General features: G+C 41.0%; 1 protein-coding gene across 1 annotated transcript; it reads left to right on the top strand.

Moving 5' to 3' along the window:
- The first annotated feature begins 869 nt into the window (after nucleotides 1-869).
- Nucleotides 870-18,333, top strand: LOC132779223 (vomeronasal type-2 receptor 116-like). Its single transcript, XM_067469784.1, has 4 exons — nucleotides 870-1,661; nucleotides 12,509-12,736; nucleotides 15,293-15,419; nucleotides 17,303-18,333. Exons 1-4 carry the CDS (start codon nucleotides 870-872, stop codon nucleotides 18,214-18,216), a joined length of 2,061 nt encoding a protein of 686 aa, XP_067325885.1. The 3' UTR covers nucleotides 18,217-18,333.
- The last annotated feature ends 1,069 nt before the right edge of the window (nucleotides 18,334-19,402 follow it).

The raw sequence follows: 19,402 nt of genomic DNA, 5'->3' as shown, positions 1-19,402 counted from the left end.
GAAAGGGAGAAAGGGAGAAAGGGAGAAAGGGAGAAAGGGAGAAAGGGAGAAAGGGAGAAAGGGAGAAAGGGAGAAAGGGAGAAAGGGAGAAAGGGAGAAAGGGAGAAAGGGAGGAAGGGAGGAAGGGAGGAAGGGAGGAAGGGAGGAAGGGAGGGAGGGAGGGAGGGAGGGAGGGAGGGAGGGAGGAAGGGAGGAAGGGAGGAAGGGAGGAAGGGAGGAAGGAAAGAAGGAAAGAAGGAAAGAAGGAAAGAAGGAAAGAAGGAAAGAAGGAAAGAAGGAAAGAAAGGACCATGTGTATGCACTAGTGTCAGGCCCGTAGCCAGGATTTCGTTTCGGGGTGGGGACTGAATTTTTTTCGGGGGGGGAGGGCTGAGTCTGAGTGAAAGAGGGTCTAGCCTAGCAAACCTTTTGTATCATTACCCCAATACCCTCATGCATATGGGATATATTGAGTATGGTGATCAGATCATGATATGAATAAACATAACAGTTTAAGTAATGCACCAGTAAGGCCTTTTCGCGAACCATCATAAGAATTTCGGGGGGGGGGGGGGGCTGAAGCCCCTCAAGCCCCCCCCCCCCCCCCCGGCTACATGCCTGACTAGTGTATATATATATTGCTTTATCAACATTGTAATTGAAAGTTTTAATGCTTAACAAGATAAATTATATTATAAAACTATGCCACCTTACCTAATAGGCAGATATTGGAATCCTTCTGGATGAAAAGATAGGAAAAACTAAAAAGGAAGTCATTGAGTACCCACATTCCATTGTCTGCATGAGTTCTTTATTTATTCGTGTAGGTTTCTTATGGTTCCTTTGAGCCAAGGACGAATGACCAAACGGATGCCCCTTTCTTTTACCGCATGGTCCCCAATGAGGATTTCCAGATCTGGGGAATCGTCCAACTGCTTCTGCATTTTGAATGGAAATGGGTCGGGCTCATTACAAAGGATACAAAAAGTGGGGAGCATTTCTTGTCAACTCTGGAGTCGATGTTTTCGCAGAATGGAATCTGCATTGCTTCTAAAGTGATTCTTCCAAAAGATATAGGTTTACATGAAATGCTTGATGGTTTCTTCAGTCATTTAGACACCTTCCTGAATGGCAAAGTAAACGTGACGATCCTATATGGGGAAGTGGGATCATTCGCATGGCTGACCTTTTTTCTCTCTGCAAATATGTTCATTGCTGTAGATGACATGAGCTTTGCTGTGAAAGTGTGGATCATGACAGCACAAATTGATGTTGCTTTACACATCCTTCAAAAGTGGTTCAATATGCAAGCAGTCCATGGTGCGATCTCTTTTGCTCTGCAGTCAAAGGACATTGAAGGTTTCCAGGAATACCTTCAGGCTATCCACCCTTCTGATGACAAAGGAAACGGTTTCATCAAAGAGTTCTGGGAGCAAAGCTTTGACTGTTTCCTTCCATCACACGATGTTCCAGCAAGATTCCTCAGAGGCTGCACCAAGGAGGAGAAACTAGAGAGCCTTCCTACTCCCTTTTTTGACATGAGAATGACTGGCCACAGCTACAGCATCTACAACACTGTGTATGCTCTTGTGCATGCCTTCCATACCATGACTTCATCTAGACTTCATGCCAGAGCAAAGGAAAACCCAAGCATATTGGCCCCTCACCAGCAGGTTTGGAAGGTAATAGCTTACTGAAAAAAATCTGTTACCAAAACCGATGTTCCCTTTGATGTTTGATGTGTAGTGGTCATCAAAATATTTGCCTCACATTCTCTTAAACATCAGTGTAATTTTGAGCCCATCTACACTGCTATACAATACAGTTTAAAACTGCATTGTATGGTCAGTACGGAGTCATCAAATATAGTTTAATGAAGATAAACTTCATTACATCAGTCTATACTGACCATTATATGGCTGCGTAAATGGTGCCCTTGTCTCATCTCATCATCTTCCATTCTTTTCCAGATATTGCGACCACACTACCATAACTTTACTGTATATTTTCTTTTCCTTTCACCTAAAACTTTACTAAGGATAACACCATGTAACAAAATTTGGAAAGTGTCCTATTCCTGGTTTGAAAGTGTTATTTCCTGTTTAATTATGCGGTCCTTACTTTGAAAGTAGTTGTTAGTCTCTAGAAATTTTGTTTTTGCGGCTGCTACAAACTATGTTGAATTAGTTGAGAGTTATGTGATATTCACTGAAAATTTATAGCAAATTCACCTGCAGGGTGCCCCGCAAAAACAAATTTCCATGTTGGTATGATAGAACAAATTAGGACATTACATTTATAACCCAGGAACAAAAATTGTGGTACATAGGATATTCAGTAGACTTGGTTGATCCAGTTTGTTAATTTCTTAATTCGTTATTTATTCGTTATTTTTACACCTTTAGAAGCGATTTTGACGCATTTTAGCAACCCGGAAGTGTTTTTGCCATATCGAAGCCGCGTCCGCCATCTTCCATATTACTCCCCCAGTGAATCGTAAATGCTGGGGGTGTGGCCTTCAGGAACAGCTGTTCTCTCAGCTTTCCTTCCCACCTTGCAACTACCTTCCCACCATGCCCACCTCGCAAAGCTGCCAATGCAAAGAGGAAAGATATAATATAATATAATATAATATAATATAATATAATATAATATAATATAATATAATATATAATACAGGGGTCCTCAAACTAAGGCCCGGGGGTCGGATGCGGCCCTCCAAGATCATTTACCCGGCCCTCGCTCAGGGTCAACCTAAGTCTGAAACAACTTGAAAGACCACAACAACAACAATCCGATATCATCAGCCAAAAGCAGGCCCACACTTCCCATTGAAATACTAATAAGTTTATATTTGTTAAATTTTTTCTTCATTTTAATTATTGTATTGTTTTAAAGTGTTTTTTGCACTACAAATAAGATGTGTGCAGTGCGCATAGGAATTCATTCATTTTTTTTCAAATTATAATCCGGCCCTCCAACAGTTTGAGGAACTGTGACCTGGCCCTCTGCTTAAAAAGTTTGAGGACCCCTGATATGATATAATATATATATATATAGATAGATAGATAGATAGATAGATAGATAGATATATAGATATATATATATTTATAATATTATATAATATAATATTATATAATATAATAATATACAATTATATTAATATAATAATATAATATAATATACAATAATATATAATATGTATAACATAATATGATATGATATAAAATGTAATAATATAATAATAATAGTGTAACGTTTTAGGAGAGAGGAGGGACGATTTATTATTTATTACTCTTAATGGTGCCACCAATGTGTGATGTGAGGTATTATTGGGAGATATGGCACACTGGACGCAGAATTAATGGAGATGAGGCAGTCTTCAAACAAAAGAGAACAAGTTTATTGAGCACAAAGCGTGTGGTTGCAAGTTGTAACTTTTCTTATAGAACTCAGAATAATGCTTGGTTAGTTGAATGTTACACTTTTTCAGGTTATACAGTATCTTCCTGAGGTGAAGCACTTATTACAGAACAAAGTTCCAATACAGGGATGTCTCCCTTATCTGATCCTCCCTTGATCAGATACTTAATAAGCTTATTCTTTAGCCTTTCTTTAGACTAACGGAATACTGGTTATGTTTCCCTTATCAGACTCTCTGGCTAAGAAACTTCCAGTAGCTTAATCTGGCTTTCCAAAGCCTCGAAACTTTGCTTCACAATTCACTCTTTTACAGCTATAACCTCCTAATCTTTCCTCTACCAATTCCTCACCCTCCAATCTTAACTCCTGACTGCTCACTCCTCTAACCCTAAACCCTAACTCTGACTGAACTTAAACTGTCGTTTTTCAAACTCTCCCCTCTAAGCTCCTCCCACTTCTCTACAGCATCGTCTCCATGGTAACACACTCCTCTCAGCTAGGCCGCTCCAGCATTAGTGCCACCAATCCAAACACAAATATAGTTAAAATCATACAATTTATAATCAACTTCTTTACACCTTCCCCCCCAGAAAAAATTATTTTTGGACCATTCTCAGTCCCGGAATGGGCAAAAATAATTCCACAAATTATCCAACAATATCTACATACACAATATTTCTGAAAGGCAATCACAATATGGTTAAATATATTATAATGCATATATACAAACCTTTAACCTTACGAAATTTTAGTATCATCTATGGATGTGGTATCAAAGTCTCACATTTCTAACATTTTTTCATATAAACAATCTATCTAAACATTTCTATATTTATACATATATTTGTAAATATTCATTGCCTATTGCAAAACGTATATACCTACCACACTTTAATATAATGGGTTTATATCTTATATCTATGGTATGAAACATATACAGTTCACCACTGTAATAACATCATACATTTTACAAATCTATAATAAAACAGGATACCAATTTTTTTAAAATATTACACTATACTATATTATACTATATTATATATACATTACCTTTATATAATTTAGATCTATCTGTGATCATCTTCTATCTATTCAATTCTCCATATCAACATCAAATATCCTTGTCCAAATGTGTTTCTATCCCATTAACATATATAATTGACCTTCTACCTAGTTTGGTCAATTTATAAGACATTTATCTATATATCATACCACAACTTTTCTCCATACATATGGTTCCAATTTGTTAATAGCCCACACAATAGTTAAATTCCCACATTTGATCGTTGACATAGATGTCTTAGTGTCCAATGTCCCATGATTCAAACACAACCTCGGTTGTATTGGACCAACTGTCCACAGCAATGTCTCTTTATGATGATCTTTTAGCTTCTTTCTTCCACTTCTTCGTTTCTTCTTTTTAGGTATCTTCTTTTGTCTTCTTTGGATGTCTTTTCGATGACCTGGAGATACTGTTTTCTTTCTCACACGACGTCTGCAAGTCTTTTCTGCTCTCTTTTTTGCTGCTGGGGTTTTCTCTTTTAATCTGACCTTCCAAATATCAGGAACAGTTCTGCTTCCATCGAGTTTCAAGGCTTGAACAACGGCTTGCTTTAATGTAGCATCAGATTTTAGTGAATAATCTGGAATTCCTCGAACATCTTCTCTTGGCACTGAAGAGAATTCACTGTCCTTGGAAGAACGAACACGAATACTGTCCTTCTTCATTGCAATTTTTCCACTGTAGTCTGGATGAACCTCTATAGCTAGAAATTGTAGCTTTTTCTTTTTATCACCACCAATATAGTCTGTGTATATTAGTTTTCTTGTCAGTCTATCAGCTTGGCTTTTATTCTCTCTTTCTTCTTTGTTCAAGGATAAAGGAGATTTCTCTTCCGACACATGGCCAAATCTTCTTTTTCTGCTCACCCTCTCTTCAGATGTAGACACATCGACATGTTCAGAGTTAGCAAGGAAGAGTTGATCTAATGTTTTACTCTCAGCAAAATGTCTCTCTTTTTCACCATCATCTGTCATAGGGTACAATCTTGTATTTATCATTTTGTTGATGCCAGCTCTTTGATAAGTTTCACTTAAACTCTTATCTTCAGCTATAGTTCCATTCTTTAGAACTTCTTTTGTATGATCATCTGGAACTTTTATAGTGGATGAATCATGTCTAGAAGTCATCTTAACTTCAATTAGCCCTTCAGGTGTATGGATCTTTGTTTCACATAAGGTCCTTGGATATTTTGAACTCTCATCAGTTTCTACTGTCAAATCAAGAGTCTGTTTTTCTTCAGCTTTCTCTTTTGATTTGATTTTATTGTCTTTGTCAAAAGGTTCGGCTGAGGTAATTTCTTTACGTGGAGCTGAAGGAAATACATCTTTTAAGGTCAAGGATTCCTCTTTCTCCTCAGAGTTTATCACTTGTTCTGCAGGAACCACTGTTTCTATATTCTCATCACTGGCTCTTGCTTTCCTGGCAACCATGACAGGCCCCTTAGTAACTTTCTGTATCACTCCTTTAGCCACGCCATCTAGCCCAGAGGCAGCTCTGCCATTTTTGTCTTCCTCATTCTCCTGAGCCACCTTCCTGGCTATTTTTGTGAGCCTTGTGGCTCTCTTGATGAGGGACAAATGGCCTGGAGTCCCTGGCTGAAATTCCTGGTGCCATTCCACAGCTTGTGCCACGACTTCTATGGCACTGTTTAAATCTCCTCTGCGCCTCAAACATGCCGGCATTGTCAAAACTAGGTCTGAGTCACTCCTCAGCACTTCTGTATCTTTTAAAATTATGTATGTTTCATGTACATGGCCTTGATCCCACTTTTGTATTGCCATAGTCAACTTCTCATGTTCACTCTTTAATTCACCCATGCTTTCTTTCTCAGCCTCCTTTTGTTCTACCTCAGCTGTTTCTATGACTTCTTCCTTTTCTACTTTTGGCTGTGACTCTCTAACTGTCACTACAGCTGTCTCTTCAGCTTTGGTATCCGCCATATTGGCTGCTTCTGAGGGAATCTTCTTCTGTCGTCTGGTAGCCGTATTTCAATAACTTTTACCTCACAAATTATTTTCAAAGTAGTCTTAAGGCACTTGATCAGTTGTTAAACGGATCCCGTCGTCTGCCACCAATTTGTAACGTTTTAGGAGAGAGGAGGGACGATTTATTATTTATTACTCTTAATGGTGCCACCAATGTGTGATGTGAGGTATTATTGGGAGATATGGCACACTGGACGCAGAATTAATGGAGATGAGGCAGTCTTCAAACAAAAGAGAACAAGTTTATTGAGCACAAAGCGTGTGGTTGCAAGTTGTAACTTTTCTTATAGAACTCAGAATAATGCTTGGTTAGTTGAATGTTACACTTTTTCAGGTTATACAGTATCTTCCTGAGGTGAAGCACTTATTACAGAACAAAGTTCCAATACAGGGATGTCTCCCTTATCTGATCCTCCCTTGATCAGATACTTAATAAGCTTATTCTTTAGCCTTTCTTTAGACTAACGGAATACTGGTTATGTTTCCCTTATCAGACTCTCTGGCTAAGAAACTTCCAGTAGCTTAATCTGGCTTTCCAAAGCCTCGAAACTTTGCTTCACAATTCACTCTTTTACAGCTATAACCTCCTAATCTTTCCTCTACCAATTCCTCACCCTCCAATCTTAACTCCTGACTGCTCACTCCTCTAACCCTAAACCCTAACTCTGACTGAACTTAAACTGTCGTTTTTCAAACTCTCCCCTCTAAGCTCCTCCCACTTCTCTACAGCATCGTCTCCATGGTAACGCACTCCTCTCAGCTAGGCCGCTCCAGCATTAGTGCCACCAATCCAAACACAAATACAGTTAAAATCATACAATTTATAATCAACTTCTTTACAAATAGTTTTAACCTCGGAGAAGGAGAAAGGAAAGAGAGAGAGAGCTTCCAGCTGGCAAATCCTACATTCCCCCCTCCCTCCTCTTTCTCCTGGCGTCCTTCTTGGTCAGGATTTAAATTGGATTAGAGAGGAGATGCTAGAGGGAACCTGAGAGAAGAGAGAGCTATATGTACTGTCTCTTCCCTTCCTCTTCCTTCCTTCCTTCCTTCCTATTATATATTATATTATATTATATTATATTATATTATATTATTATTATAATTGTATATTATTATATTTGTATATTATTATATTATATTATAATATAATTATATTATATTATTATTATTGTATATTATTATATTATATTAATATAATTGTATATTAAAGCACCCCTGACAGATGGCCATCCATTCACAGGGAGATGTTTAGCTGGGTTATATATTATATATATTATATTATAATATAATATACAATAATATACAATAATATAATATTATAATATTATAATAATATTATATAATATATAATATAATATATAATAATATACAATTATAATATATAATATCATAATATAATAATATACAATAATATAATATATAATATAATATAGTAATATATTAATAATAGTTTTAACCTCCCAGGAAGTTTAGCTGGGTTATTACAGAGAAGCCATTTCAAACCCTTGTAAACAAGAGTTTTTCTGCTCCTAACGACTGGATTCCTGTAAGTGCTTACTTCGGATTGTTTTTAGAGGACATCACATTCTGGGGTTAATCATCTGCTTTTGGACATGCTACACGACTTGGGACTGTTTTTTGACAACACTTTTGTTTGCTTACACCTGGTTTCCTTGTGTTTTCAAACCTCTGTGATTTTGAAGCCATTTGCTTGAAGTTTCTGTTATCCCAGATTATATACCAGTATAATCCAGATTATTAGCAAAGTTACTTTTTGGACAGCAATTTGCTACAGACTTTAGGTTCTTGTTAGATATGCTGAATTAAGTGTTTCTAGCTATTTTTGTTGTGTTATTAAACTTTGTTTGGACCTTTATTTTTGTGTCTGGCTCCTTTAAGGCATCTGGTCCACAACAATAATAATATAATATAATAATATACAATATATATAATAATAATATAATATACAATAATAATATTATAATATAATTATATAATATATGATATATAATATAATAATACAATATAATATACAATAATATATAATAATAATATTATAATAATATAGTATAATATAGTTTGGTTTTGGTTAGTTGTTAGTTTTATCACCAACGGTCAACAACAGAGGGAGAGGGAAGCTTCAGAAGTTCCCCCTGTCCCGTTTGGAGGTTTTTTTCGCGTATTGCGCAATCGCGTCCACCATAAATGAATCAATTCGTATATTTACGAAATTTCGTAAATATCAAATTTTTAAAATTGGAAATTTCGGAAATCCTCTCAGATTAGAAATGCTGGCGCCCCCTAGATACAAAACGAGTTTAGAACATATTTTTTTCTTGATCAACCAAGCCTATTCAGCTTTTCAGTAATGCATGTTAACTACAAAATATTCAGAACAGAGTAGCTTCAATGTAGTTATGCTGGGCTTCTTGTCACCCAGGATGTGGCTCCAAAGTCATGGAGTTAGAATTAGTTAAAATGTATCAGTTCCAACTCTGGTGCATTTTATAATGGATCCTTTGAGATTCCAGGAGATCTTAGAGCAGTGGTTCTCAGCCCGTGGGTCCCCAGGTGTTTTGTCCTACAACTCCCAGAAATCCCAGCCAGTTTACCAGCTGTTAGGGTTTCTGGGAGTTGGAGGCCAAAACGTCTGTGGACCCACAGGTTAAGAACCATTACCTTAGTAGGTTCTATGGCTGGCATCCCTGATAATGTTGTTGAATCCCTGGTCAATAAGTGGAACCAAAATGATCGCTCCCACACATCCTTTCCGACCTGTGACAAAACAGGCTCCCTGGTATACAGAAACCCTCTGGGAATGAAACAGGAAGGACCACAACTTTAGTGCAGATTATGGAAAACTTGACTTTTATGTGACAAAGCGCGGTATAGATGGCACCTTCACTCCTATAAGGTGGTAATACGTGCAGCAAATAGAGTTATTTTCTCTGCACGCAGATTCAGGTCCAACTGGTAAAAGGCTTAACACAGATGCCCTCCCCTCCGAACCCATTGTTAGAACCTTTGGTAGCTCAATGTGATGCTTTTAACAACCATTTTGCCGACAATGTTGTTGTTGTTCATTTGTTCAGTGACTTCATGGACCAGTCCATGCCAGAGCTCCCTGTCGGTCATCACCACCCCCAGATCCTTCAAGCTCAATGCAGTAACTTCAAGGATTCCATCCATCCATCTTGCTCTTGGTCGGTCCCTCTTACTTTTCCCTTCCATTTCCCCCAGCATCATGTTCTTCTCTAAACTTTCCTTTCTTCTCATGATGTGGCCAAAGTACTTCATCGTGGCCTCTACTATTCTTCCCTCCAATGAGCCGTCAGGCTTTATTTCTTGAAGTATGGACTGGTTGGATCTTCTTGCTGTCCAAGGCACTCTCATACTTTCCTCCAGCACCACAGCTCAAAAGCATCTCTCTTCCTTCGCTCAGCCTTCCCTATGGTCCAGCTCTCACATCCATAGGTTACTACAGGGAATACCATTGCTTTGACTATGCGGATCTTTGTTGTCAGTGTGATGTCTCTACTCTTCACTATTTTATCAAGATTTGTCATTGGTCTCCTCCCAAGAAGTAAGTGTCTCCTGCAGTTCTGCGTATGGGCTAAACTTTGCACCTAGAAATACAAAGTCTGTCACTGTTCACGTTTTGTTGCCGACAATAAGAGCCGACTAAAGGCCCGTCCATCTCTCCAAATGTAGAAGTGATGGTCAGGAGTGCTTACTACCAGCTTCGGCTGATATGCCAGATGTGCCTCTTCCTAGATTTGGAAGACCTGAAGATGATAACAGTAGAGTCTCGCTTATCCGACATAAATGGGCCAGCAAAATGTTGGATAGCCAAAAATTCCAGATAACATGGAGGGATTAAGAAAGCAGGGGCATGTTCTACCTTTTTTCTCCTGGTTTGGAGGAGCCCTAAGCCCTGCCTCTCAGAACCATGGAGAGCACAGTCCCTTAGGGAAGAGATGGGATGTGCTGCCCACTGCTTTGGTCTCCGTGACTTCATCTTGTGCCTCTCTCCTCGTTCCTTTGTTCCTCCTCCTCCGATGCCATGCGCAGCGCCAGCGCACTCTCTCCAACAGCCCTAGAACACTGTTGCCAGGCAACCAAGGTTGCTTGCCAGTGTTGCTAAGGCGCTGATGTCCGCGTCGCCCTGTCTTCGAACTATCGGGAGGCCACGACGGAGGATTCCTTTGCCTCTTTCCTGGTGCAAGCATCCCGGAGAGCGTCGGATAAGATAGAATGTCGAATAAGCGAAGGTCGGTTAAACAAGAGTCTACTGTAATGCATTTGCTGGTAACCTTAAGATTGGACTTCTGCAATGCACTTTACATTAAGCTACCCTTGTACCAAGTTCGGAATCTCAAGTTGGTTCAAAATACAGCAGCCAGACAGATTACAGGAACATTTAGGAATGGGCATATTACACCTATCCTAAAGTCACTCCACTGGTTTGCCTCTTACAGTACAATCTGCACCAAACAATGAGGTCCTCTGAGGGCATGTACTCCAGCCTGCTAGAACTCTACTGACAACCGTAACCCAGAGAACCTTTTCATCGGGCACCCCACGACTGTGGAATGAACTGTCAGTAGGACCCCGACAGCTAAATGTATTATTTACTAGCTTTACCCGCCATGCATTGCTGTGGCCAAGCTTCTCGCCCCCTTTCTCACCTTTCTTCCTTCCCTTTTTTCTTTCATTCTCTCCTTCCTTCTCTGCCTTTTCCTTCCTTCCTCTCCCTTTATCTTTCCCATTTTTCTCCTCCTCCTTTCTTTCTTCTCTACCTATTCTAGAACTGCAACTTCCAACAGTCCTCCTGATCAGTCTATATATCTAACTACCTACCTATCTCTATGTAATCTATCTATCTTATCTATCTGGAGGATTGCTGGGAGTTGCAGTCCAGGAATAGGAAATTGAAAATATGCACTGTATTGTCATTTAGCTTTTTTGGTTTTTAAGTCCTTTCTGCTGTTTTTGGGGGGTTATAAGTGATGGTCACTCGTTGGCCTGATAGGTGTATCATGTCCAAATTTTGTGGCAATTTGTCCAGTGGTATTTTAGTTATGTTAATCCCACAAACTAACACTACATTTTTATTTATATAGATGCATGCATTTATTTATTCATTTGTGTTATTTGATTATCGTCCTCCTCAACCCCGAAGGGAACTCAGTGTGGTTCACAATGTTGGCAACAATTCAATGCCCTCAATAAAAAAGTATAATACATTAAAATTGACCCTCCCCTGATAAAACATTAAACATTATTAAACACATCACATAAAATAATATCACATATCACAGAGACATAGCCGCTGTCTGTAAACAGTCCTGGGTCATTGAACTTTTAATTTTCACATTAACTTTAAATATTCCTATGATGGGCCGAACGCTTAGTTGCACAGCCAGGTCTTTAGCTGTCTCCTAAAAGTCAGGGGAGGGGACTGACCTGATCTCACTCAGGAGGGAATTCCACAGCTGTGGGGCCACCACCTAGAAGGCCCTGTCCCTCGTCGCCAACAGCCGCACCTGTGAGGCCAGTGGGGCTGAGAGCAGGACCTCAGCTAAATCAGGTGTCGGATTTTAAGACACAATTGAAGACCTATCTCTTTCGGCAGGCCTACACAGAAAGTTTTAATAACCAATTTTAAACTTCCACTCTATGTCTAGCTTTTGTTTAGTATATTTTAATATGTATTTTATGGAAATATGTTTTAATATATGTTTCGATTATGTGTTTTAGCAATATTATGATTATGATGATGATAATGATGATGATGATGATGATTATTATTATTATTATATGCTAACATTGTCTCATTTTACACTTATATTTTATACTTAGTCGAGTAAATATATTTGGATTTCTACCAGTTTAAGTAGCCTGACAATACACATTGTGGTAATGTGGTTTACTGAAATGCAATTCCTATTGCACTTCAGAATGGGACCATAGAAAAACAGAGGGGTCGAAATTTAGCATAAAGACTCCAAAGCCCTTCTAATCTGAGTTGTGTGAACCGCTTTCTCTTTCCATTTAGCTTCACTCTTTGATTGAAAGGATTTCCTTCAACAATAATGCTGGAGATGAAATTACTTTTAATGAACATGGAGAATTAGCAGCTGGGTTTGATATTACAAATTTAGTCGCTTTCCCCAACAACTCCTATCTTGGCAACAAGGTAGGAAACCTGGATCCATATGCTCCTCCTGGCAAGCAGTTCATCATTAAGGAGGAGATAATCCAGTGGCATAAAGGCTTCATTCAGGTAGTAAAACGACTTCTGACATGATATACTTTGTTATGATCTCATGAGCTAGGAGGCTTAGGTCGCATGTACACAGGTTAGGTTACTCAGGAGGTATTTCTGCCCTGGAGGTATCCCAAGTCCAGCCGATTCCTTTGTCCATGTATCAGCATCACTATGACTCGTCAGCCACAGAAGTCTTGCAGGCACCTGGCCATCACTTGTCATGTCTGCTGATGTCCTTTTTTGATGGTTGCATAGATCTCCCATTCTGACATCAGCAGACATGATCACAATGGCCAGGGAGCTCCAGGGCCAACAAGGAACAGTGGCAATAACATGGGGATGATCAGCACAGAGATAGGATGATTCCAGCAGAGTCCATTTGGGCAGCTGATCAGTCTGAAACTGAACTGGTCCAGTCGGCCAGAAAGCCCCAGGATACTCCAGAGTTTGCTACACACTCTGGAGAATTCCTCAACCTTGCCTAAAAATGAACAAAGTTGGGTTAAGAGGAGAAAACCCAAAATACTCACCACTAGTCCTCATGTGTTGTGAAGACAGGTGGTGTTCGATTCAAGGTGAGTCTAGCCTTAAGCTAAAGTGCCAGTCCATAATAAAATTGGCATTTCAGGAAGCACCCAATATACCTAGCAGAAAACAGCATACATTTCTCAGGTTGCTCAGTTGATGAATACATTTATAGGAGTTCAAATATATTTCAACTTTCTTCCAGATATAAAGGTGTTTCCATAAATATTGAGAGCTAGCTTATTCCAAATGAGACTTTTGTTGTTACGTTGTTAAATATGCTCTACACATATTTCACTGAGACATGGTTGGACGAGCTGGGTGGGGTAAACCTCACCCAGTTATGCCCACCTGCCTTTGGGGTGCACCAGCAGGCTAGATCCGGGGGACGGGGAGGTGGGGTCGCAGTAGTCTTTTGGCAGTCCATCGCCGTGATCAGATGCGCTGTTCTGCAATCTCCGGGGTTTGAGTGTGTTCACCTGAGGGTGGGAAACCGTGATAGCTTAGGGATTCTGCTGGTGTACCGTCCACCCCACGACTCAGCAGTTTCCCTGCCTGAGCTAGCAGATGTGGTCTCCAATTTGGCTCTGGTCTCCCAACACTTGATAGTGCTGGAAGACTTTAACATCCATGCTGAGACCTCTTTAACAGGTGCAGCTCAGGACTTCATGGTCACCATGATGACCATGGGCCTATCACAAGTTATATCTGGACCCACCCATCAGGCTGGGCATACACTTGACCTAGTTTTTGTGGTGGACAGCGGAATGGTCAGAGTGGAAGAGCAAAACATCCTTCCATTGTCATGGTCTGATCATCATCTCATCAGTTTTAGACTTGCTGTGACCTCTAACCTTTGCACGGGTGGAGGACCAATCAAGATGATCCTCCCCAGGAGACTGATGGATCTGGATGGATTCCTGAGGAATCTTGGGCCTCTTCCTGCCATGGAGCCTGTCGATCCTGTCGACACCCTGGTCGATTGCTATAACAATGAGATGTCCAGGGTGATAGACTTGATCGCTCCTGAACACCCCCCTCGCTGTGTAGAAACACACCATCTCCTTGGTTCAATGGGGAGTTGGCTGTGATGAAGTGCACGAGAAGGAGGCTAGAGTGCAAATGGAGGAAATCTCAGGATGTATCTGACAAAACGCGGGCTAGAGCCTCACTTAGGGACTATTCCACAGCTATATGGGTAGCCAGGGAGACCTTCACGATTGCCCTTATAGCGTCTGCATCTAATAGATCTTTGGAGTTGTTCCGGGTCGTTGGGGAACTTCTTCACCCCCCTGAGGTGGAGGAGACCTTTGATGACCCGAAAACTCGGAACTGTGAATTTGCACAAATACGTCTTGAGTTGGACTCCAGTTTAATCAGTTCCAAGAGAGGTGACCGAGGCATCTGCTTGTCTGGTTTTCTGGATTCCTTTCGACTTGTTCATCCTGAGGACGTGGAGGTGGCCCTTGGGGCAGTGAGGGCGACCAAGGACCCATCACATTGAGGTGAAAAAACTGGGCGAGAGCAAGCGGATTCACCAAGAAGTGTAGCAAAACTCTCACATTGGTGGTTTCCCTATCCCACAGCGGAAAGTGTTGCCGCCCACACGCTCACCCCATTTTACTCAATGAGAACATAGGAAGCCTTCCGTATTCTCAGGACTCTATCCTAAAACTTTTCCAGGATGGAGCCCCACCAGAAGTAGCCCTCTATCATATGATGGGTTCTGGCAGGACCCGACCTGGCTCTGTCTAGGAAATATCCTAGGATGGAACCAAAACCTCGTCTGATAAGGTCACAATATTCAGAAATGCCTTCGACATCTAAATCAATGCTCACATCTTGATCCATTTTGTTGAATGTAGAGAGAATGAATCTTGAGTACATCTACCTTAACATGAAAAACTGAGAAAATGAACTGACTGAGAATCATCAGTGTTATTTCTCAGTGCCACAACTTCCTTTACTTCTTAGTAGATAGTTTTTAATGTAGTCTTCCTATTGATATCTTTTCAGTGCTAATGGATTGTCTCTGTTTAAGAATAGGTGCCTCCTTCCTCTCTGTGTAATGCCAAGTGTTCTCCTGGCTACAGCAAGAAAAAGAAAGAAGGGGTGGCATTCTGTTGCTATGATTGTGCTCCATGTCCTGAAGGGAAGGTTGCAAAACTGACAGGTAGGAGGCATGTTCTTCCATGCTGAGGAAACGGATAATTTATAAAGACACCAACAAGTGACTTCTCACATGAGTTTCAGTCCAAAATGTGCATGCCTGTAATTGATGGACAAGTGTCCTTGAGAATTGCACTGAAAGGGTTATGCCAGGGCCGTAGCTAGAAAAAAATTTCGGGAGGGGTTGAAATTTTCAGGGGGGGGGGTTGAAAATTTTGCAGGGGGGGTTAAAACCTGCCTTCTAGCTCACACTGAAGTAAAGAGCACAGCAGGGAGCAGAGCAGCCTTCAATAGCCTGCAGCTCTGCCCCTGTCAACCACCTCCACCAAGTCTGGCCTCCTTAATGAGAGCATTCAACACACACACACCCAACTTGGTTGCTTCACTACATCAGCTATTGCTGCAAGTAATGACAGTGTAAATAAATTGTCAATATTTAAGGCCTTGCATGGTCTGGGGCCGATGTACCTGAGGGACCGCCTCACCCCCTACCAACCCCAGAGATCCCTCCGTTCTGAGGACCAAGATCTATTGGAAATTCCCAGTGTCAAGACCTTGCATCTAACAGCAACCAGACGCAGAGCCTTTACAGCAGTGGCACCATCACTCTGGAATACTCTGCCATCTGAAGTCCGTGCCTTGCGGGACTTATCAGCTTTCCGCAGGGCATGTAAGACATATCTGTTTCGATGGGCCTTTGATCTCTGATATTGCTGTTTTTAAATTGTTTTAAATTGTTTTTAAATTGTGTTAGATTTTAGCCATTCTTATAAGCCGCTCCGAGCCCCAGGGGAGTGGTGGCATATAAGTTCGAATAATTAATAAATAAATAAATAAATATTTGCTTGAGATAGTGCTTGTAGTTCTGGAGGGACTCTTAATTTTTTGCATCTCATAGACTTAGCATGGGGATTTGATTAACCAGTTAACCAAACTGGGTTTTTAAACTGGGTTTTTAAAACTGGGTTTTTTTAAAAAAAATCTGAAACATTTCAGGGCGGGTTTGAACCCCTAAACCCCCCCTCCCCCCTCGCTACAGGCCTGGGTTATGCCATATGTTTATTGTACACTTCCTAGATTTCTTCAGTTTAGGAAAAGTGAAGACTTTGAGCAAAATTATGCATTGGAAACCTCAGAGAGCTCTTGCCAGACTGAAATAGGAAGTATCCAGAAATCATAGGTTGGTCCACGGGGGGTAAATTTGTTGGGAGGTTGAAACATTCATTGCTGTAGTTCATCTACAGATATCAGATCGGCCCCCTCCGTATTGGCCTTTCGGAGCAAAGTGAAGACCTGGTTGTTCGAACAGACATTCGATTAGGCAGTGTAATTGAATACAGGAACACGGAATAACGGATGATGAGACTGGATTCTGATTCTACTGATGAGACGCGAATGATTTGTTATATTGATGTATAATTGTTATTATGCTATCGTTTTTAACTGCTCCAACTGTTTTGTAATGTTTGCATTGAATTTTGCTGTTGTTCACCGCTTTGAGTCACCTAAGGGCTGAGAAAAGCAGTATATAAATGAAGTGAATAAATAAATAAATAAATAATCTATCTATTGATCTATCTATCCATCCATCTCCAAATGGTGTTGGTATTTTCCTAGGTTATTTTCTGGCCATCCCCCACTGATGACAGGATTTTATTTCTACTCTTAAATGAGTTTTTTTTGTAATTGCCAGACATATATTTAATTACATTCAATATTCAAGGTAATTTGGTATAAAAAATTCAAAGTCTCTATAAGTCCATTTCAAAACAGTTCTCAAATCTTCAACATTAGCACATTTCCTTTTTTGGACCAAATTTATTATATCAGGAGATCAAGTGGCATTTTAGCTCTGGAAGGTAACATTACCATCTTCTCTTTTTACAGACAGGGACAATTGCATCAGCTGCCCAGAAGATGACTATCCAAATCATGGGAGAGATCAATGTATTCCCAAAGTTCAGACCTTCCTTTCCATTGAGGAATCTTTGGGCATCACTTTGGCTTCTTTGTCCCTTTTCCTTTCTGTGTTGACAGCATTTGTGCTTGCGATCTTCATTAAGCAACGACACACTCCCATCGTCAAAGCCAACAACCGGGGTCTTAGCTACATACTCCTCATATCTCTGTGTCTTTGCTTCCTTAGTTCCTTGCTATTTATTGGAAAGCCTAATAATTTGACTTGCCTCCTGCGTCAAATGGCTTTTGGCATCGTCTTCTCCATTGCAGTGTCTTCTGTTCTGGCCAAAACCACAGTTGTGGTTGTGGCTTTCATGGGTTCCCAGTCAAGGCACATTTTCCGCAAATGGATTGGGAAAGGATTGGCATATTCTGTGCTCTTGGGATGTTCCCTTGTTCAGGTAGGCATTTGTGCTACTTGGTTGGCATATTCCCCTCCCTTCCCAGACTTCAACAAGCATTTGATCACAGAGGAAATCATTGTGGAGTGTAACGAAGGCTCCGTCACCATGTTCTACTGCGTCTTGAGCTACATGGGCTTCCTCTCTTTCATCACCTTCACGGTGGCTTTCCTAGCTAGGAAGCTGCCTGACAGTTTCAATGAAGCCAAGTTCATCACCTTCAGCATGTTGGTCTTCTGCAGTGTTTGGGTGTCCTTTGTCCCAACTTACCTCAGCACCAAAGGAAAATATATGGTAGCCGTGGAAGTCTTTTCCATTTTGTCCTCCGGTGCCGGGTTATTGGGTTGCATTTTCTCCCCCAAATGCTACATTATATTGTTGAAGTCTGATTTGAACAACAGGGAGCAGCTAATAAGAAGGAGACAGAATTCTAACATCTAACATTTGTCTTGCTTGCTCTCATTAGCTCCAAAATATTTTATTTACTACTAGCTGTACCCGCCATGCATTGCTGTGGCCAGCCTTCCCTCCCTCTTTCTCTCTTTTCTTTCTCTCCTTCCTTCCCTTTTTTCTTTCATTCTCTCCTTCCTTCTCTTCCTCTTTCCTTCCTTTGCCCCCCCCCCTTTTCTTTCCCTTCCTCTTTGTCCCCTTTTTTTCCTTCTCTACCTATTCTTGGACTCCAACTCCCAGCAGTCCTCCTGATCAATATATATATCTACCTACCTACCTACCTATGTATATCTATTCTATCTATCTATCTGAAGAATTGCTAGGAGTTGCAGTCCAGGAATAGGAAATTGGAAATATGCAGGGATTGGGATGCTCTCAATGAAATCCAAGGAGATGAAAGCTTGCAGCTTGGAAGCAGTGCATTTGGATCATCCTCCTCTCCTAAAGGGCCTGGTCTAGGGGATGCTGGGAGCTGTAGTCTGGAAGAGAGAGTGGATATGCTACTGTGTGTTCTGTTTGCCAGGGGGAGTCATTTTTGCGTGCTGTAGTGTCTTTTTTCTTTTTTGACCTATTAAGTCCCTTCTCTTGTGTTTTTCAGTGTTTTTATGAGTGATGGTCACTCGTCTGCATCTCCCCCAATGAACCTGTGTGGGCTTTAAGATCCACCCAGGAAGGCCCTCCTCTTGCTCCCACCACCGTCACAAGAACAGTTGGTGGGGACGAGGGAGGGGACCTTCTTGGTGGTGGCCCCCCAGGGACATTAGGCAAGCCCCTAGACCAGGCATTGGCAAACTTCAGCTCTCCAGGTGTTTTGGACTTCAACTCCCACAATTCCTAACAGCCTACCGGCTGTTAGGAATTGTGGGAGTTGAAGTCCAAAACACCTGGAGAGCTGAAGTTTGCCCATGCCTGCCTAGACTGTCCTCCTTTCGTAGGGACCTGAAAACCTGCATGTTCCAATAAGCATTTGAGAATGACTAGTCCCTACTTATAACTGTCCAGTCCCTAGCCTGCCAGATTGTTGTTCATTCATTCAGTCGTCACCGACTCTTCGTGACCTCATGGACCAGCCCACGCCAGAGCTCCCTGTCGGCCGTCACCACCCCCAGCTCCTTCAAGGTCAGTCCAGTCACTTCAAGGATGCCATCCATCCATCTTGCCCTTGGTCGGCCACATC

This window comes from Anolis sagrei, chromosome 6, assembly GCF_037176765.1.
Source record: "Anolis sagrei isolate rAnoSag1 chromosome 6, rAnoSag1.mat, whole genome shotgun sequence".
Classification (NCBI taxonomy): domain Eukaryota; kingdom Metazoa; phylum Chordata; class Lepidosauria; order Squamata; family Dactyloidae; genus Anolis; species Anolis sagrei.
This window is presented reverse-complemented; position numbering and strand designations above follow the sequence as displayed.

What these genes read in the sequence shown, in the direction of transcription:
- LOC132779223 (XM_067469784.1), top strand. Translation starts at nt 870, where the DNA reads ATGGTCCCCAATGAGGATTTCCAGATCTGGGGAATCGTCCAACTGCTT. An exon ending in GGCATAAAGGCTTCATTCAG is followed by an intron (nt 12,737 to 15,292) that starts GTAGTAAAACGA and finishes GTTTAAGAATAG; the next exon opens with GTGCCTCCTTCCTCTCTGTG. An exon ending in GAAGGTTGCAAAACTGACAG is followed by an intron (nt 15,420 to 17,302) that starts GTAGGAGGCATG and finishes CTCTTTTTACAG; the next exon opens with ACAGGGACAATTGCATCAGC.